Source organism: Vombatus ursinus, unplaced genomic scaffold, assembly GCF_900497805.2.
Source record: "Vombatus ursinus unplaced genomic scaffold, bare-nosed wombat genome assembly UNPS02014798.1, whole genome shotgun sequence".
NCBI lineage: Eukaryota > Metazoa > Chordata > Mammalia > Diprotodontia > Vombatidae > Vombatus > Vombatus ursinus.
In genome coordinates this window covers 42,120,749-42,142,736 of record NW_020954576.1, presented here as the reverse complement: position 1 = coordinate 42,142,736, position 21,988 = coordinate 42,120,749, and the positions used below count along the sequence as shown (strand labels likewise).

Sequence of the window (21,988 nt, the reverse complement as noted above, 5' to 3'; positions counted from 1 at the left end):
GTACTCTTATTTTTACAGATGTGGAAGCTAAGGCCCAGAAGGGTTAACTGATTGGCCCAAGGTGGTACAGGTATTACATATCTGAGGAGGGATTCAAACCCAGGTCCTCTGACTCCAAAAGCAGTGTTATTGCCCCTCTGCTACATTGTAGTCTGCACAGATTCTTTTAATTAAATTATTTATTCCACCTACTAAGCTGCCCATAGATTCCATTATAGCATTGACCCTATTGTACATCTACATATATACCATTCGATCCTAAATCTTGCTTAGAGGAATGATACCTCTGTCTTGCTTTCTTTCCCAGGACGATATTTCCTCCATCTCACCAGTCTGAGCTGGACTCAGGGAGCCGGTTACCTGAAGCGTCCAATTAGGGAGAATCCTCCTGCTCTTGCGTAATGAGACATTCACTTTGCTGCCATCTTAACTCTAAGAAGAGCATTACAGGGAAGGAAACAGTATGCAAATTAGGAAGCTGATGGAAAAAAAAAGGTGAAAAGTAGAGAAAAGAGCAGAATAATAGAGAGGCCTAGAGATCAAACTTGTGTCCTGTTGTACAGAGCAGAGTTCTGCCACTGAAGACTTTTTACAGTGACCTATAGAACTAGATTAGCTGGTAGTATTCTTCCCAATGTTTCCAAATAAGCAATATATGCCATTTTTCCTATGTATGAATACTATATAATACTGTTTCCATCCTCCAGAATATTATTCCCAGCATGATACCTCTCCTTCCTCTAGCATTCTGTAAGGAAACACTTCTTAACAATTAGAGCTCTCCAAAAGTGAAATGGAGTGCCTAAGGAGATGAATCTGCCCCCTCATCCCCACCCCCATCCCAAAGGAGGTCTTTAAACAAAGACTGGATAACAACTTGTCAGCTATGAGGTGGAGGGGATACTCGTTCAGGTAGATGCCCTCTAAAGTCACCCCAACCTCGAAATTCTGTAATTCTGATATATTTACATCCTCTTTCCTTCCCTAGCCCTTCCCCTCACATATACATACTTACACACTCCCTGATATGTAGCCAGAGGTCATCCATTAACATCATCTTGTCAGATATGGAGTGCACGTATAATTATTTGCATGCCGTCTCCTCCATGAGAATATGAGCTCCTTGAGAGCAAGGACAGGGCTTTTGCCTTTATTTTCATCCCTAGCATTTAGCGTAATGGCAGGCCCATAGTAAATCCTTAATAAATGCTTGCTGACTGATTTTTTTTAACCTAAAGAGTTATTGAACTTTCTGTGCCTCAGTTTCCTAATCTGTCAAATAAGGACAGTATGGCCCTGTCTTCCTCACAGGGTTTTTGTATGAATAAAATGAGACCTTACGTATGAAAACGTTTTTAAAACTTCCCAGCACTATAGAAATGTGAAGTATTGTTGTTATTATTATTATTATTATTATTATTATTATTATCAGCAGCAGCATTATTGTTATTATTATTAATTATTATCAGGATGGGTTCAATGAGCCTGGAAAAGAAGTGACTCTCTATACAGGTATGGCTAAAGAAGATTTGACTAGACTTTGGCACCAGTGCCTGTCAGTTCAAGTATAGCAAGTACCATCTCCAGAGTTTCTAAGGGATAGAACAAAATTAGCTTGTTGTTCAGTCATTTTCAATTGTGTCTGATTCTCCATGATCCTTTTTGAGATTTTCTTGGCAAAGACATTAGAGCAGTTTGCCATTTCCTTTTCCAGCCCATTTGACAGATGAGGAAACTGAGGCAAACAAATGACTTGTCTAGTGTAACACAACTCGTAAGTGTCTGAGTCAGATTTGAACTCGGGTTTTCCTGACTCCAGGTCCAGCACTCTATCTACTGTGCCACCTAGCTGCCCTGTAAAAGAGGTTTGGGCAGCCATTTTTGACATGCCATTTGTAAACCTAAAAGTGCTACATGAATGTGAATTATGGCATAGTGTAGAGAATGTTAAACATGCTTTGACATCAATTACAATGCTCTTTGCAAACTTTGTAGTACCATATGAAGCAAAATTGGGACAACAACTTATATAATAACAATACTGTAAAAACAAACAACTTTGAGAGGCTTAGGAGCACTATTCAATAAAATGACCAACGACAATTCCCTGGGATTCATCAGGAAGCATGCTACCCACCCCCTGACAGAGAGGTGACGGATTCAAGAGTATAGAAGTAGACATCCTTTTGGATGTGACCAGTGCAGAAATTTATTTTCCTTGACTTTACATATTTATAATAGAAATTTTTGCTTTTTTTCTTTCTTAATGGGAATTTGAAGGAAGGAGTGAAGGAAATTTTTGCTGTTTGAAAAAAATAAAATTTAATTTTAAATAGAACTGTATGAATGATGTTTAATGTCTGAATGAATGGGGTCAGGAAGACTTGGGCTTAAATACCACCTTATATAGCTGTGTCATCCTGGTCAAGTCACTTAACATCTTTAAGCTTCAGTTTTCTCATCTGTAAAATGGGTCTAATAATGGCACCTAAATCATAGGGTCAATGTGAGGATTAAATTAAATATTTATAAAGAACTTTGCAAACCTTAAAGCTCTATGCATAACACTTATTACTATTAATGATTAATGTGAGAGCTTAGACATCATCCATTTGAACCAACATCATTTTGCATGTGAGGGAAACTGACTGGAGTAGGGAAGCTACTTGCTGAGGTTCTAACAGCTGCTTTGTGCAGAATCAAGACTTGACCCTGTGATTTCTGATCCCCAGACCTTTGCTTTCAGTATCAGTCTTGAGTTTTGCTCAGAAGTCTTAGTAATGCAAATCTACACAACATTTCCTTAGACCTAGCTTTTAACACTATAAACACTTACATGCCTCTTTCTCTAATTAAGTTTCTGTGACTGAGGTATCCTTTGTGCTCAGGAGAGAAGGTTCTGATTCAATCCCCCTCCTCACCTCATTTCTTCCATTTGACATGGGCAGAATCACACTGTGGTTCCATATAGGTGGATGAAATGAAATTAAAATGCACATTTTAATCAAGTGAAAAATGTCATCTTGAGTCAAATGCAGTAATGAGGAATGGGGCACCCAGCTAGGAAGCTGGAGTCATGGCTTCCGACTTAGAGGTAAATGGCCCCATGTCCTGCAAACAATAAATCAACAAACAACTAGGTCCCGTTAGTGCACAGAATCCTGTGAATTTGAATTCGAAGTTATAAGTTAATGTAATCAGTTATAATTCTGTTATAATTATGTAAGTTCCAGCCCAATGGAAGTACAAAGTGCAAATTCAAGTCTAGGGGGACAAACGATGGGCTGGGAGGCCAGGAACTGGGTCCATTTCTATGATTGACTCAACAAATTAGTCATCACTACATCATCAAGCACTTACTGTGTGCCAGGCTCTGCTAGATGCCAAGAATGCAAATATTGTGAATGAAACAATCCTTACCATCAGGCAGCTTACATTCTAACACTGAGGACAGCAGCCACAGACCAAAGGGTAGGCTGGCTCCCAAATGAGGAGACTAGCTTGTTGCTTTTTAGTCTTAACTCATTTATTTGAGGGTGAAAAGACACATTGAGGCCTTATCAGCCACTCTGAACCTCTAGTAATACCCATCAGTTGTTGTTCAGGTGTTTCAATTGTGCCTGACTGCAAGACATTGTGCTGGGTGCTGGGCATCCAAAGATAAATATGAAGCTGTCCCTGCCCTCAAGGAGCCTACATTCTTTAGAAAAGGCAACAGATACACCTATAGGTGTATAAAATGGTGGTAGTGTTCAGTAATTTTCAGTTGCATCTAACTCTTTGTGACCCCACTTGGGATTTTCTAGGCAGAGATACCAGAGTGGTTTGCCATTTTCTTCTCCAGTTCATTTTACAGGTGAGGAAACTGAGGCCAACAAAGTGAAATGACTTGCCCATGGTCACCCAACTAGTAAGTGTTTGAGTCTGCATTTGAACTCAGGTCCTCCTGGCTCCAGGCCTGGCACTCTATCCATGGTACCACCTAGCTGTCCTTTCCTGGTTGTCTCATGGCAAGGACTTTAATATTTGTCTTGGTATCCTTAGGGCCTATTAGTGCCTTAGCAGTATTAGGTGCTTAACAAATATTTGCTTAATTGAATTAAATTGATCTCCCCCTCTTAGCAGCCCTCTACTACATATAATAAGAAAGAAAAATAAATCCATCTTGTTGCTTTCCAAACAAAACCCTCCTTAGTGTTCTTAGATTAAACCTTCCAGATGGCTCATTGTTATTTGCCCTTGATTGTCACAAACCCCAAACCTGGTGTTGAAAGGAGCCCTAGTAGCAGCTTTGTATGGATTAAACATATCCATTCTCTGGCCACCCTGGCAAGTCTCTGGGCATATTGTTTACCAAATACCGTGCTGCCTCTTCATCACAAACACAGCTGATTGTGTGGAGGGCTTCCTTCCGTGGCCCACAGCCCATCAATCCTTTCTCCCCACCAGCAGCAGCATGGAAAGGAAGAGCAGTTGCTGACGGTGAAGGCCCTGGGGTGTTTGTGTCTCAGCACAGACTGGCCCATCTGGCAGAGTGAAGAAAAGGTCCTGACGTTCTGATGGACAGGCAGTAAGTCCCAGAGCAGTACTGGGCTGGATCCTGCCCTCCTCTGCCCAGAGGATGCCTTACAGGCACCCTCAGGTAGTGCCAACTTGAAGCACCAGTTGAAAGCTGGTACTAAAAAGATAGAGGAAAAAAAGATAACGTTGGCTTCATCTCATACCTTTCTTATTTCTCTAATTCTGCTGGGGTAAAGGAACATTTTTTTTTCATTATCATTACTTAGAGATATTAAATATTTCCCCAAAAATGCCCTGGCACAAAGTGATTTGCTGAGGCCTGATATACAGATATAGACAAACCTGCAGAGTACATCCAGATGAGTAATAAGCACTCAGTGGGAAGGTCTGTTAAAAAACTAATGTGAGAGATCACACAAGATAAACCCTTTGAAAAGGAATAGTTAAATGCTCGGGGTTTTGAAAAGATATATTTACTTTGGGCTAGAGAGAGAGCCATAGATTAAACATAATTGGCCAGGCACACCCAGGGCTCACCTTCCTCTCCTGTGGCTCTAGTCCAAATGAAACAAGCTCTGATATATTTTTAATGTTCGTACAGTATTTGTACTCAGGCCTCTGGCATGGCTCTTCTTATCCAGAAAATTAATTTTTTATCCTTATAAATATGTAATTCTTAAAGATCTGTTGAATTCTTAAATGTGATTTTCATTATGGACCAACTTTGTATTGTGAGGACGCATCTCCAATGGAAGCCAATGATAAAATAAGACTTGGTTTCTAGAAATCTACTTTAAAAGAAAGTTTGTCGGAGAAGAAATCTCATCACATTAAAGCTAGAAGGGATCTTAGAAGTCAGTAAGTCATAGAATCTTAGAATCAGAAGGGACCCCAAAGGTAATCTAGTCCCACTGTCTCATTTAACTCTTGAAAGAGCTGAGGAAGAGAGAGTATAAGTTACTTGTCTAAGGTTTAGAGATGTAGCCAAAAGTTGAGTTGGTTAGCTTGGCCTTCAAATTCTTAGCCCAATGCTCTTTCTACTTAATCAGACATCTATGAGGTTTCTAGTCCTAGATTAGATTCTTGACTCTGTCCCTTACTATTTTTGCTATTCTGAATGTGCCTCAGTTTCCTTATTTGTAAAGTACCTGCTTTAATAGTTTTGAGGAAAGCATTTTGTGCACTGCAAAATAAACTTTTGTTGAATTGTACTAATTTAAAGCACTGTACAAAGTTGAACTATTATTATTATCATTATTGTAATTATTCAAGTTTTTATCTTATGCCATGGAGTTTAGATAGACACGGTCCTGGAACAAGTTGGTATCCTGCTGTTCTTTTATGACTGATGTTTGGCAGAGTCTTCTGCAAGTTCCTGACACATTGTAGCTTAATAAATACTCATATGTTGATAGGATAAAATTATTGCTTTTTGTCATTGAATAAAAATATTGTGATGTAAGCTCATCTTCACCCTCATTTTAGAAACATTTTTCTTCTCATTTCTGTAATGGAGTTCAGATAGATTTGGTCCCAGGACAAGTTGCTATCCTGCTATCATTCTTTTATATTGACTGTTCTGCAGGCTGTTGAATAGATGAATAAAATGCTTGCTTGATTTAGTTGAATAAAAGCATTTGGATGCATGCCTATCTTCAATACAACTTCAGTAGCAGACAGAGGCAGAGTAAAATTCCAGAGGCATCTAAGTGGATAAAACCTGGACCTGGAGTTAGGAAGACCTGAGTTCAAATTCTGCTTCAGGTATTTACTAGCTATGTGACTTGGGACAGAGACTCCATAGAAGAAATGAAACTCATGTTATCCCCATCATTCTGTCTAGAAAGAAAAAAGGAAATAAACATTTATTAAAGTACCCACTATATATTGGATTCCATGGTAAGCCCTTTACAAATATTGTCTCTTTTAATCATCATAACAACCCTGAGACACAGGTGCTACTATCATACCCATGACATCAGTTTCTTCTGTTGTGTCTCTGCATTTTGAAATCTTTTTGTTCCTCACATTTTGGAGATTTTGAGTATTTGGCATGGCTACATCTATTACAATCATTGTTCTTATAGATTAATATCATATTTTACAATTATAGGCAACAGTTCAATCTATGATAATTCAACTCCACTATAGCTTATCATTTGAGTTCTCAAGGATATTTTAAGGACTACATTTGTGTTAAAGGAATTAGTTATTCTTTAACCCATGAAAGATAGTTTCTAATATGTCACTCTAGCTGCCAGGTCATGTCTTTCTAGGAGATCTTGGGTAAGTAATAAAGTTTTTTTCAGTCTGCGATGTTGTATTGCGAAGAGTCTACCATTTCCTTCCATAATCTACATTGACTATTAAGTCTGGACTCCTTAAAGATAATCTGTCTGTAATTGCTTATAACTATGATCCAGTTTGACTTGTTCTTATAAACCTTTCCTTTTGCATAAACAAATCCAACTCAGTCATTTCTTCGGTCTTTCTCTGTCAATATATTTTTGGCTGATTCCATGCAGAAGTTGTCCATTGAGGGCCTTTTGATTCCAGTACTGAATCTCAGACACATCATAGGTTCTGGGGGTAAATTGCTTTTAACTCTTTATGACAAATCCATTGGTTTGTACCTGATATCAACCTTCACTGTTGCTTAATGAGATGAAGTCTGATTGTTCCAAAAATATTTTTGTAGATTTTTGACATATTTATCATGTGTTCCAAGGATGTATTCCATCTTAGTTCCTCATTTTTCACAAGGGGGTATCTCTCCTTCTTTAGGTGCCTTAGGGTGATGGATCCTGTCTTTCACTAATATTGTGCGTATTTTTGTTAGAATAGATTCTAAATTTTTCATTCTTTGGTTCTAAAAAAATGTATCATGGTTGGTATTGCACACAGTAGGTGTTAAACCCTTTAAATATGTTGGCCCCATTTAGCTTTGACTTTAGGATGCCACGAAGTATCTTGATAGCTTGAGCTCAGTGTGTCTTTCCTGGAGGAGGCCATGGTATTTTTGTATCACCTTCATCAACTGGTTCAATCTGTCCTCTGAAGTCAAGCTCAAAGCCTTCCAGTTCTATATTTCGTTGGCATACATTAAGAACTTTACAGTTATGGAGTCAAAATGACATTTTGATATAACTGGAGAAAGATTCCATGAAATGAAGGAGCTATTTAATGTGTTTTTCAGTGAACTCATATAGCTTGATGGCATCCGTGTACATCAAGTGATTAATAAGATATTGTGCTTTGACATCCTCTTTAATTTTGAAGCCATTTGGAAGTTCTATTTAGAAGAAATGATAATAGATTTTAGGCAAGGCAGAATAGTAATAGACTTAAACTGTTAACTCTGAAATATGCCATATTCTGTGTCAATTATTCTTGATATTATTGTGTGGGTGGCCTGTTTATAATAGAGGACAGTTTTCTGTGATAGACAACAAATACTTCAGTATTCTTGCTATACTTGAGTTGATTTTAAATATGCACCAGTTTCAATAGCCCTTCACAGACATTTTGGATGCTGTTCCTATATCTTTAAGAGGGAATAGTACCTTGGGGAGAAGTAGCTTGACTGTCATCAGCAAGTATTTATTAAGTCAACCAGCATTCGTTAAGTGCCTATTATGTGCCAGGATAAGCACTCCAGATATAAAGACAGGCAAAAACAGTTTTTGTCTTTAAGGAGCTTTATAATCTAATGGGAGAAACAACATGAAAACAATTATGTGCAAACAAGATCCATATATGTGTGTGTACATATATGAATATATATATATAGCACATACATATTTATTACAAATTGGAGATAATCTTAGTGGGAAGGCACTATGATTAAGGAGGACTGAGAGAGGCAAAAGGTGAGATTTTAGTTTAGCCTTGAGGGAAGCCAGGACGCAGAGACAGTGAGGGAGAGAGTTCCAGATATGGGGGACACCCAGGGAAAATGCCAGTCAGGTGATGCAGTGTCTTGTGTGAGGAACAGCAAGCAGGAAGTAAAAGTTTTAAAAAACCTGGAAGGGTAGAAAGGGGCCAAATTATAAAGAATTTTAAAAACCAAACAGAGGATTTCATATTTAATTCAGGGAGCCATTAGAATTTATTAAATAGGGGTGGCTGACCTGCTCAGACCTCCATTTTAGGAAAATCACTTTGACAGCTAAGCGGAGGAGTTGAGTGGACTTGATTTCAGGAAATAGTGTAAAGGGAGAAGTGAGGAGGGCCCAGGACAAAGTCTTGAGGGATGCTACTAGTTGGTGGGCAAGACCTGGATGAAAATCCAGCAAAGGAGACTGTGGAGTAGCCAGACGCATTAGGAAGAGAATCAGGAGAAAGCAGCTTCAGGGAAACCTAGAGAGAAGAATGTTATCAGGAGAAGAGGATAATTGAGAGTGTCAGAGGCTGCCAAAAAATAAAAATCAAGAAGGATAAGGATCGAGAAGAGGCCGTTAGATTGTGTAATAAATAAATTGTTGTTACCTGGAGAGAATTAATTGTAATATTGAGAGACATTGTGTGAGGTACAGAAAGGAGTAAGAGAAATTCTTTCCAGAAAGACTGAGAGAATTAAGCGTCATGGAGAAAGAATTTGGAAACATTTTGAAATAACTGTTTAAATCTTATTTTGTGAGAGACGTGAATAGAATTCCTGAGACTTAAATTGCCTTCCTGAGAGACCTTGCTTCTTCTAGTTGAGGAGGAGTCAGTGGTCACACAGGTGAGAATATTTAATCTATTCTGTGTGTCTTTTTCCTGCTTTTGGAGAGGTGATTTCACAGGTGATTTGAGCTAGGAACTCAAGGCCCTGTAATATATTGTACGTAATTAGGTATGTCTTTGTTTTATTGCTACTGTAATAAATTATGACAGTAACAGTGACAGAAATGTCAGTAATTGTATGACAATATAGTTGTTTAAGCCTATGAGATCATGGGTTTTGAGGGAGAGAAATTTTATAGCAAACAAAAAAAGAGCTTCTAGGAAAAAATATCTCCATTCTGTTTCTAATCTCTTAGTTCCTCTGTGAACCACCCTTGCTGGCATTTCCTCACTTTGCCATCTCCCTCCTGCCTCCTGCATGGCATGGATTATGGGTTGAATTTGGAGTTGTTCTTGCTGTTGTTATTACCGTCATCATTATTGTTAGAAAAAAAAATCTCATTCTCACCTTATCCTTTGGATTTCAGATAGAAATGGTTCCATTACAAGTCATTATCTTGCTAATATTATTTTTCATTCTTAAAACACCATGGATTCTTATAGAAGTGTTTACGGTAACCTTTTTGTAGTTGGAAAAAAGTAACAGGATGTAAGGTCACCTTCTGTAGGTTTACTGTAAGCATCCTTGGCACTAGGATTTTTCTTATTTATTTTTATTATACAAAAGTTCTTCAAATCTTTTGGAGAGGATTCAGCAACTAATAGACATTGTCCTGGAACAAGTCGTTATCTTACTATACTTTTATGTTTATTGTTCTGCAGATTATTGAACAGGTAGATTTTTCAAAAGTCTTTTTATAGTTTTATAAAAACATTTGGATATAAGCTTACCTTTAGGTTTATTGAAGGGCATTTATTTATAGCTTCAGGAGCAGCGGGGAGATGGCATATACTTCATCCTACTTCCTCAAGATTTTGATTTCCTCTACAAGTTCCTTCCGTGTAACTTGGAGATTGAGGATTTGGTATGGCTGCATCGATTTCAAATGTCATTGTTAAGATTTTTCTGGATCACTGTTAAGGCTGGGTGATGTGGGGCGACGTTTCTGCCTGTGATAATGGTCTTTGTGATGATAATGAAGGTGATGAGGACAATGGCGATTTCCATGTCTTCTGTCATCTGTGTAGCAGATGTTAGCAATGACCACATCTGCCCAGGTGAAGAAATATGGTCTTTGCTTAAGACTCTTCAGAAGGCAGAGGCATGGTCGGCATGAGCACTGGCACTGGACTAAAACCCAGGTGGCTCTAACTTTCCCCTTTTCCTCCTTTTTGCAGGTTGGCCATGGGTGAACCTCTCAGTCATGGGATTCCTATATTCCTACTCCCACGTGGGCATTGCCTGGGCTCAGACTTACACCACAGACTAATACTACCCACCTCCTACTCTTGCTCAGACCTCCATTTTAGGAAGATTACTTTGACATCTGAGTAGATGATGGACTGGAGTGATATACAACAAAACCGTCGGCACAAGAGGGCTCCCCATCATGATTTCCGACCTGAAAGACTACTCACTGAGGGGAACTCAGGAATCATCTTCTACATCACCTTCGCTAGGTTTGTCCAAGATATCTCCAGAGGAGCCCAACCTGGGGCTGAGAACTGGAAATCACACAGCTTATTTACATACCAGAGGAATTTTATATTTAAAGAAAGTTAGAGTAAGAAGAGACTTTTAGGGTCAGGGGTGTGCTGGAACCACTACAAATCAGGTCTTGATTTTTTGTTTTGTTGATTGTCCAGACTTAAGAAAGTGATGAAGAAACTGTCAACGATGCAGATTAAACTTAAGTGTGTCATGGGTACTTCTCCCCCTCCCGCCCCCGAGCCCATTGTTAAATATTTACCAGCACATCACTGTCTATAGTTCATGTATGGGAGCATAGGCTTTGGAGTTTAAAGGGACCTTAGAGATCATTTAATGATCTGTCTCCTCCATTTGACATATGAGGAATGTGAAGCCTAGAGAAATGAAGTGACGTTCCCAAGATCACACTTGTAGTAAGTATCAGAGCTGGGATTCAAACCCAGATCATTTGACTCTACATTCAGTGCTCTTTCCACTATACCAAGAGGTTGTTCTTTGTTTAAAGTAGTGACAAATATGTATATAAAATGAAAGCAAGAAAAAAAGAGAGAGGAGGAGGAAAGGGAGGGGAGAGAGCATAGGACAGAAGCATTTTCTTTGCTTATTTGCTTATTAATTTGGTTCTGTTTTGTTAAATGCTAACATTTTCATGATTTCATCCCTTATTTTGGGTGTTTTTATTGATAGTAATTGAGTTTAATATAAGTATATGTGTTTTGTTTTATTAAGTTCACAATGTTTTTAAAGGCAGCAACATTTACTGATGGGAGGGATAGGACATTCTACCATTCCATTGAGAACCTTGTTTCCTGGGTATTCATTCATTCAATGGACATTAATATGGGACAATGCCCACCATAAGCACACATAGAATGTGGACCATGTGGGCCTGAGGAAGACACAATGGTAATGCTCACCCCAGGTTGCAGTCAGCACACGTGGCCCACATTCTATGTACATCTTTGGTGCATACTATATGCAAACACTAGGCGAGATTCAAAAAACAAATTAGCATTAAATGTGGTACCATGGAGTGAGATTTATAGACCAACAAAGGAATGTCACACACACACACACACACACACACACACACACACACCCCAAAACAAAAACCAGATAACTCTGCTACGTAGTCTGCCGTGTCTATTAGAGAGGTGCAAGGAAAGGGTATATGACTATTTGGCAGGAATGTTGTAGAAAGAATTCTGGTTCTGGGATAGGTTGGACTAGAAGACCTCTCTAGTCCCTTCTAATTTCCTAATTCTAATATTCAGTGATTATACCAATAGAGCTGCGGGAAGGAGGAAAAGAGAAAGAAGTTGGGCAGGTGTGCTCAACAGAACTTTCATCTACCTCTTATATTCTCTAGTTCTATTCAAGGCTTAATTCAGGTGCTACCTCCTACAAGAAGCCTTCACTGACTCCTCTACCTTGCTCCCCCAGTGTTCTGTATATGTTATGTATTTACTTATCTGTATATATTTTGTTTCCTCCCAGTAGAATGTAAGCCCCTTGAGGGCAGAGACTATTTCCATTTTTGTCTTTTTCTTTTTAGTTCTAGGCACATCACAGGTGTCTAATAAATGCCTTTGAGTTGAATTGAATGGAATCTACTGGCCAGTGTATTTCTGTAACATTTCAACCACATTTCAAGGAAGGATGCCTTCCCCATATCTTGTCATGTATTCTTCGGAGCTGTCTTAAGTGCCCTGTGTTATCTATTTCTGCAACAGAAGATAAACAAAGCCAGTCATGCATTTCTGGCAAGATCCTCAGGACAGGGCAGAATAAAACTTTTTCCATGATATACCAGGGGAAAGAGTTAATGCTTATATTTTTTCCAATTTAATCATCACATGTGATTCCTTATTTTGCAATCAGAGCTGATTTCCCACTCCCTGAGTACAGAGGGCAACATGACAATCACTTAAACAGTATGTATTTCCCTAAGCAACATTAATAAACACTTCTGGACACCTTTAGGGAAAAAGCTCTGAGGTTGTATTGGACGAATATGTAGCCTCTGCCCAGTAATTTTCCTCACATTCTTCTGATTGCTTCAGTCCTCTACATAAATCTTCAGTGATTACTCCTTCCCCACCTCTGAACAAAGTATAAACTCTGGTCCTATCATTTAAGGCTTTTCACAGTATGGTTTCAACTACCTTTCTAGTTTTATATTATATTTCTCCCTTCAGCACACTCTACATTTCAGCCAAACTAGAATAACTCCCTATTGCCCACTCTCCTGTCCTTTCTCCCATGTCTGCACTTTGGCTCATGCTTATGCTAACACCCATTTCTATGCCTCAGTGTCCTTTCCCCTCCTATACCTCTGACTCCTAAAGTCTCTCCCTTACTTTGAGCCCCAACCTTGTGTTTCCTCTTCTATGAAGCTTTACCCAAACAAGATGAAAAGTGACTTCTGCCTCTTCCAGCGTCTCCTAGCTCTTTGTCTGAACTTATCTCCCTTTTATCATAGCCACTTAGATTTACATTTTCCTATAATTCCAAATAGATTCAGGATCTCCTGGCAATAGAAAGGTTCTGTGGTTGCTCCCACTTGTGGGTGACATTGTGCTGATTGCATCCATCCCCAGAATACTATAGGGTCTCCTCGATTATGTTTAATCACTTGAAATAGGTCAGCCCAACCGTCCACACTTTACAATATTTTGGAGGATATCCAATTGAGAAAGTGTATATACATATATGTGTGTGTGTGTGTTTGTACATATATGTATATGTATGTATACACCCATGTGTATATATGTATGCGTATACACACATATATATACACTGTAAACATACACTGCAAACATTGGTTTACGTTCATACATATATATGTTTAGGATATACACACACACTTCAGAAAGATCATTCAATTGTTTGTATATATATATATGTATATATATATATATATATGTATATGTCTTGGACTAATGATGCAGATAGACAGTGAGTTAGGTCCACAATTGAATAGAAGGAGGAGAGTGGGCTACATTGCCTCAAGGAAATTACACAATGCTTTCAGTGCTCTGAAACTGTTTTCTGCAATGAAAAATCCATATTCTGTTCTATCACTATTATTCTCCTGATGATGTTCTTTGACATGAAAATTGTCATCACATCATAATTTCAGAAAAATCACAATTTTAAGTAACCCAAAGTGACGGAAAGACTCATGATGGGCCTAAGTATGTCACAGCAAATGATCGTTCATGCATGCAAAGTCTCACCTGATCCTCACAACAACCTTTTGAAGTAGATGCCATTATTATTATTCACATTATACATACGAGAAAACTGAGGCTGAGGTTAAATGACTTCGGCAGGGTCACTCAGTAAGTGTCTGAGGCAGGATTCTAATTCAGGTCTTCCTAACTCCTAGTCCAAGGCTCTATCCACTACACCACCTAGCTACCATTGATCTTAATGATATTACTTTGTTCCTTAAAAAAAAAAAAAGGTACTAATTATCCCAGAGGGGAAACATATGCTCTAGGTTTTCCACCCCTCTCTATCCTTCCATTTCTTGTCTTCCTCTTCTTTATTCTTCTTCCTCTTCCTCCTCCCTCCCCTCCCCCTTCCCCTTCCCCCCCCTCCCCCCCCCCCCCCCCTCCCCCCCCCCCCCCTTCCCCTCACCTTCCTCCTCCTCCTCCTCCTCCTCCTCCTTCTTCTCTCTTTCTCTTTTTAAAGAGATAGGCAGGTCAGGAATTAATTTCCTCTGTTTTCTAGATGAAAAACAGAGACAAGGACCAATGACCTTTCTGAAGCCACAGAACCGGCTGCTTCTGAAGTGCTGCCTTCTGACCAGTCTAAGGTACTTTTCAGCAAGTCATATCATGCTCCTAGATCCGTTTCTCAACATCCCAATTTAAATAAATGCTTCTGGTTTACTGCATTGGCTCAATGCAGGTAAAAAATATCAGTGCCATTAGTCAACTCTGAGGATGATGTTAGAGAATGATAGGAATGTAAATCCTGAGTTCAAAGGCTCATCTTCCTGAGTTCAAATCCGGCCTCAGACACTTACTAGCTGTGTGACAATGGGCAAGTTACTTAACCCTGTTCTTATCTATTTCCTCATCTGTAAAATGAAGGAGAAGGAAATAGCAAACTGCTCCAGTATCGTTGCCAAGAAAACCTCAAATAGCGTCATGAAGAGCTGTACATGACAGAAAAACGACCCGACAACAACAACTTTTATATTGGTTTGCATGATACTCTGGCTTGTTTTCATTATGTTCAAATCTATGCACGTGTGTGTGTGTGTGTGTGTGTGTGTGTGTGTGTGTGTGTGAGAGAGAGAGAGAGATGTCCCTCTCTAAACAGAGAGCTTACCAAAGGCAGCCTCAGCCTGAAGTCATGAGGCCTGGGTCCTAGCTCCACTGCTCACTCCTTGTGTGACCTTAGGCAGGTCACTCACCTTCTTCAACACCTTGCTGTCTGCATCAATAAAATGATTGCAATAATCCCTTTCTTACTGACTCCAACAGCAATTGCATGGGTAAAGTAAGGCCAAAGATGTAAAGTAGTTTTGAAGTATTTTAAGTGCAGTGCTAATGTAAGTATTTCAGTGTATCTGGTTATGTCATGGCCAAATCTTGCAGGTTCACACACAGATTTCCTGCAATGCAGTGAGAAATACGCTGTATTCATTTTTCTCCCTTACTTTGGAATGGGGATTTTTAACCTTTTTTGTATCATAGACCCTTTGGCTTTCTTATGGAGACTGGATCCCTTCTCGGAATATGGTATTTTTTAAAACACTTTTTAAAGAACAATAGTATAGTTATAACAGCTAGAATTTATGTAGCACTTTAAGTTTTGCAAAGCATTTTACGGATATCATTTACTCCCCTCAACATTGGGAGGCTGACACTGTTATTATACCCATATTTACAAATGAGAAAATTGAGCCAGACAGAAGTAAAATCGCTTACTTATCCAGGATCATAGAGCCAATGTTTGAGGCCAGACTTGAACTTAGGTCTTCTTGACTATCCACTGTACCATCTAACTGCCTATTTTAAATAATTGAGGGAAACACTACATTTCAGTTAGAGATTAGTGAAAATAAAGGTCTAATTTTTTTCCCATCCAAGTTCACAGACTTCCTGAAATTTACCCGAGACTCTTTTTTGGGGGGTGGGGAGGGGAGGGAGAGTGTGTCCGTGAACTCCAGGTAAGAATTCCTATTTTGCAGTGATTTCAAGACCCCTTAGAAACCCATCCCCCCCCCCTTTTTTCCCTTCTTTTTTTTTCTTCCATCCAAAAGCCCAAGATGGATCTGGGACAAGGAGGGAGAGAGTTAGGCTGGAGCAGTAAGGATTTCATATATCCAGATTCATGATATGATAAAGCGTTTGATAATGACTGATTCTTATGTGGGTCTTTTCTTATTCCTCACCTGTAAAAGCTGAACAAATGATCTCAAAGAGTTCTTCCAGTTTTAATTCTAAGTCTTCCCTAGCCAAAGATCGATCGATTGCATTCTTGAGGCCCAGCTCCTCGGTCTAGACACGGGCTAAGAGCTTCCACCTCAGGCGTCCACCCCGACTCACGCCCCCAAGAGATGAACTTTGTCTAATAGGGCCAGGAACAAACAGTGACCACCAAGTTCTATGAGAAGAGTGTAAGCTGGGAAAGTCCTACTGAGATCATTTTCAGATTCTCTCTGCAAAGTAGGCTCTACCCTTGCTGTTTCTACTACCATGGGATCTGGAAGAGAAGCCTCCAGTCTGGGAGAAAGCATCACTACCCAAGAAGTCTTCTCCCTACTGCCATATCAGGAGCTGGGTGACCTTGCTCTGCATGCATAAAGCAGACTTGACCTTGACTGAGCCCCTCCCTCAGCTGGTAGGAGTAGCTCAGTGGTCCACACAGTAATAGTAAGAACAGATACGAAGTAGGTGATGCAAGTATCATTTTCCCCATTTTATAGATGAGCACAATGAGGCTCAGGAAAATGAAGTGACATGGCTGTGGTCATACTATCATTAAGTGGCAAAGCTGGGATAGTCTAATTTGCAAGCCCAACACCATTTCCACTATACTTTGTTGCCACTAATCTGTTTCAGTCAATTCAATTCTAGAAACATTGTTTAGTTCCAACTGTGTGCAAGGCACTATGCTAGATAAATATAAAACTGTGTCTGAATCAGGGAGCTTATATTCTATTAATGAGTACAACTTGTGCACAGAGAAGAAAATAAAAGGTGATTTGAAAAGGGAGAGAGTGTTGGAAACTGTGGTGAGGGTGGGGAGGATTATGGGAAGTTTTATAGAAAAGGTCGCATCTGTAGTGAGTTTTAAACACAAGGTTTCAGAGAGGAGAATTGAGGAGGGAGTGCATTCCAGGTATAGGGCACCGCATGGGCAAAGGCACTGAGGCTAGAGATGGGATTCTGAGTCCAGTGGTTGAATCTGGCTGGAATATAGTTTTGAAAGAGAGTAAGGTGAGTTAAAGTTGGAAAAGTAGGCTGGAATCTGATTATGTTAGGCAGAGTTACATGCCAGCCAGAGTTTGTTTCACGTTTTATCCTAAAGGTAATAGGGAGCCAGTGAAGGATTTGAGTGAGCATGTCATGGTCGCATGGTGCCTTAGGAAGGTTATTTTGGCAGCTCTGTAGAGGATGGATTGGAAGGGGAGAGACTGGAGGCAAGGAAGCCAGTTAGGAGGTGACTGCTTTTATAGGAAAGGTAGGAAAAGGGCATTGATGTCTTGATTATAATGATTCTTCTTGGCCTCCCCTTCTCACACTTTCTGCTTCCAAAAAGCTTTCCACTTGCTCCATGTGGTGGCTGGCACAGCCTGCTATGTTCAGACAGGTGTTTAATTGGGGGTTTTTGAGAACAAGGTTTTTTTTTAGGGATTCTATTTCCTACCTGTCCCATGGGAGTTAGACACTTTCCAAACTTTCCTAGGAGAAATGAATATTAATTCCAGTTAAATATTTCCCAAAACCAAAAGTCAGGCACTTGGGTCCCCTGCTGTTGTCCTTTGTGGAGGTGCCAACAGTGGGGTTCTGGGCTGTGGGTCTTCAGATTCCACAGTTGGATTCCCTCTCCATTCACCTGGCCAGGGAAAGAAGAGACATAGGCAGGAAGAAGCAGCCCATCCTTGAGAATATCAAGCAACCTGTGTTTGACCTTGGCTACTGCTCTTTCCTTCTAGACAACCATTATCCTCCTGGGCTGGGACTGACCTGTAGCTGTAGCATCTTCCACCCTTAGACCCTCTCTGGGCATTGTTAGGCCATGTTTGGCCTTTTTGTTTGTTTCCAAGCCTCCATAGTACTACCAGCCATGTTACCATTCATAAATCCTCCCTTCTTATTCTCCTCTCACTGGCTTCCCTTTATGTGTTTTTTTCTTCCCCCATAAAATATATGATTCTTTTGAGGGCAGAGACTGTCTGGCATGCTTTTGTTTGTATCCCTAGAAGCTTGTCCAGACCCTGGCACATAGTAAGCACTCAATAAAAGATTGTTCTATTTCTCTGTATTATCTATCTATCTATCTGACTATCATTTGTCCACTACTGTGCAGTAAGAAATGATGAGCAGGCAGATTTCAGGTAAACCTGGAAAGACTTATACGAACTGATGCAAAGTGAAATGAACAGAATCAGGAGAACACTGTACACAGTATCAGCAACATTGTGTGATGATTAACTATGAATGATTTAGCTCTCTTCAGCAACACAATGATCCAAGACAATTACAAAGGACTCATAATGGAAAATCCTATCCACATCCAGAGAAAGAACTGATGGATTCTCAATGCATCTCAATCCCAAGCATACTATTTTCACTTTCTTTATTTTTTTTGTGTGTTTTTTTCCTTTTGGTCTGTTTCTTCTTTTACAACATGATTAATATCTGATAATCATCTATCTGCCTATCTCTGTCTGCCTGTCATATAGTTTGTTCTTCTATTCCTTCCCTACTCCCTACCCTGGGTTCAAATTCTGACACCTTTAGCTTGTGGCCTTAGAGTAAATCATTTAACCTCTCAGCCTCAGTTTCCTCATCTGAAAAATGGGAATAATAAAATCTGTAATACCTACTTCAGAGGATTGTTTTGAAACTCAAAGTAGATAATACATGTAAAGACGTCTACAAACTTTGTAGCACTATTATATATACATATATACATGTATGTATACATATATACGTACATATAGTTGATATATACATATCAACGTGCTTCCCTCTCTGAATCTTACATTGTGTGAGCCTAAACTCATAGAATTTTAGAGTTTGGAAAAGATCTCGGACCAGCTAATCTTTCACTTTAAAGGTGATGAAACTAAGCGGGTGACCTTTTTCAAGGTTCTACAGAAGATCTGTGACAATGGACCAGGATGTCATGTTTTATGGAAAGAAAGGTGTCACAGTAAGAAAACTATTACAGGTCCCAGCACCAGAGGAAGATACAGCCCCCATTTTGGAGGAGCTCACGGGCTGATGAAATGAGTTTGGTAGCTATTTCCTTCCTGGAGAGTCTTTCCATCTCCCCCCATCAACACCCCCAAGCAAAGCTGAGGTTCAGTTTTCATAAAAGGTGGAAACCAGAGGGGCAGCTAGGGTGCAGGACCTGGAGTCAGGGAGCCTCATCTTCTTGAGTTCAGATCTGGCCTCAGACACTTACTAGCTGCGTGACCCTGGGCAAATCACTTAACCCTGTTTGCCTCAGTATCCTCATCTGTAAAATGAGCTGGAGAAGGAAATGGCAAAACGCTCCAGTATCTTTGCCAAGAAAACCCCAGATAGGGTCTTAAAAAGTCAGGCATGGCCAAAAATGACCGAACAAAAGAAACCAGAAGAAGGAGACAAATCTCTGGAGAGAGTAGGTTATTCAGCAGTGGACTTTTCTGAGCCCCCTGAGACTTTATAGTCAAGCTAAGCCTGAGATCCTGTGGTTGTTTACCTCTCCAAATAGAAGCAATAGTTAGAGAGCTTGAGAGGAATAGAGATGGGAAGCTGCCAGAGTCTCATTTAAAGGTAGAGAAATGAGGGTTGGGATTGCTTTTCTCCAGGCTCTACCCCTTTAGGCCAGTCAACTGGAAGGCAGCAGGCTGTTTTCATAGCCTCCCACTATGGGTTACAGTTGCTCCCCCCCCCAATAGAATAAAGGCATTGCTGCAATGCAAATAGGGCTGCTTTTCGTAGATTTTTAAAAGCATACCAATTTTACACCTTAAAAGGCAGCCCAAATCTGATGTATTGTAATAAACAATCTTGGTCTCAGACAACTAATACTGAAACAGAGCTCTCACCTCTCATTAGAGAGATGGGGAACAAAGGATAGGGAATGTGGTATTTTCTGTGAGATAAAGTCTCTGTATCGTTTGGTTGTAACATAAAACTTAAGAAAAGATGTTGGCAGGAAGAAAAAATTTAAGAAAAGAAATGGACATTTATAGTCCAACTTAAACTTTTCTGTTTGTTACTTTATTTCTAAACTGTATTCTCTGAAAAAAGAAATGGAAAACTACTTAAATATATATGTATGGAAGTGTGCGTGTGTGTGTGTGTGTGTGTGTGTGTGTCTGCATTGCAGATGGTGTTTAAAATCTGCATTATCTCATTCTTTTGAAAAATCTCAGCAAATTGAGTCAGTCTTTGATTCTGTCATCCCGATGTTGGGCAGCTGTAGAGCAGGTAATTCTGAGGGGAGATGACTCCAAAGCAATCCTGCTGGCCTTTGCCATATTGTGTCTTTGGCCTCCCACTTGAAAGTTGATAAAGTAAGATAAAGAAGCTGAAACTCTGACTTGTCTAAGGTCTCCACCCTGCTAACGGGTAGTTGCAGATGTACTAAATATCACAGGGTTGCTTGGTTTGAACATGAAACCTAAAAAGGGAAAGAATCAAGGGGGAAAAAAGGATGGAATTTCATAGCCCCATTTAAATTTTGTAGTTTGTGCTTTTTTTATGTTTCAACTACATTCTCTTAAAAATAAAACTGAAAGATACTTAAATATGTATGTGGGTGTATATATATATATAAAGGGTTTTTATATACACATTTATATTACAGATGGAGTTCAAAATTTGCATTGACTCATTCTTTTTTTAAAACTTGAGCAAATTGATCAAGTCAGCCCTTAATTCTCTGTTCCAGCTGGTTGGGAACTGTGGGACAGGTTCAGAAGAGTTCATCGAATCAGCTAGTTCCACTCCCTCATTCTACATAGGAGCAAACTGAGACTCAGGGCCTTATTTAATCCTTACCATCCCCTGGATTAAGTACTACAGGCATTATTATTTCCATTTTATAGATGGGAAAACAGGCTCAGAGAGTTTAAGTGGCTTGCCCATAGTTGCCAAGCCTGTGAGTTATTTGCACAGGGTCAGATAGCCAGTGTGAGTCAGAAACAGGTCCCCCTACCTCCAAGGCCTGTTCTCTATCTGCTATGTTACAGTGCTAATTTAGGATCAATCATAATTTTGATTGGATGGGCTTATAATTTCAGTTTACCTATAAAGAAAAGGTTTGCTAAGCATATTAGCATACTTAGTGCTTAGCACAGTGACTGGAATACAGGAGGCACTTAATAAATGTTTGATTGATAGTTACTACGCAGATAGTCAAGTGAATGTATGATCTCATCAGTGTCGATGTTCCTTTTAACCATGTATCTCACAGCCCATCTTTGCCTGCCCATCCTGTATAACACTTGTCTGTGTCCTCCCCCAGATTTATCACAAGACATCCACCTTACGTGCTACAGCCTCCCTCACTTTCTTCTGACACCAGAAGGGTACCAGGAGAGCACACAGGCTGTTAACCAGCCCATCTTCTTTCTTGATCATGTATTTCTTTGATGGTATCCTTTCTTCCAGGTCTTTTTCATAGTTCCTTAATTTTTCTCTGTTGCAGCCTGCAATTCATACTCATTGTGTGCCTCTCATTGTCTTTTGAGTATTCCCATTTTTAATTCTTTAGAGATTATCACATCCCATAATTCAACAGTCATATAATAACATCAGTAGATTCTTTTGTTAAAAAGTTTGGTTTTTGTTTTTAGGAGAAGTTTGGAATCATTAAAAGAGTTTTACAATTTCCTGAAGGCAATCCAGCCTACTCTCCTCCTGCTGTTTAATTCTGGACCCACCTTGTTTATTTATATTGTCT

The 21,988-nt window shown here is 39.6% G+C and overlaps 1 protein-coding gene across 1 annotated transcript in view; it reads left to right on the top strand.

Annotated features, from left to right (window-relative positions):
- Window positions 1-11,218, top strand: part of HHAT (hedgehog acyltransferase) — a 483,325-nt gene extending 472,107 nt beyond the window's left edge. The window contains exon 12 of the mRNA XM_027871575.1: window positions 10,528-11,218. Coding sequence (XP_027727376.1) covers window positions 10,528-10,619 — 92 coding nt within the window. The 3' untranslated portion in view covers window positions 10,620-11,218. The remainder of the gene's footprint in view (window positions 1-10,527) is intronic.
- The last annotated feature ends 10,770 nt before the right edge of the window (window positions 11,219-21,988 follow it).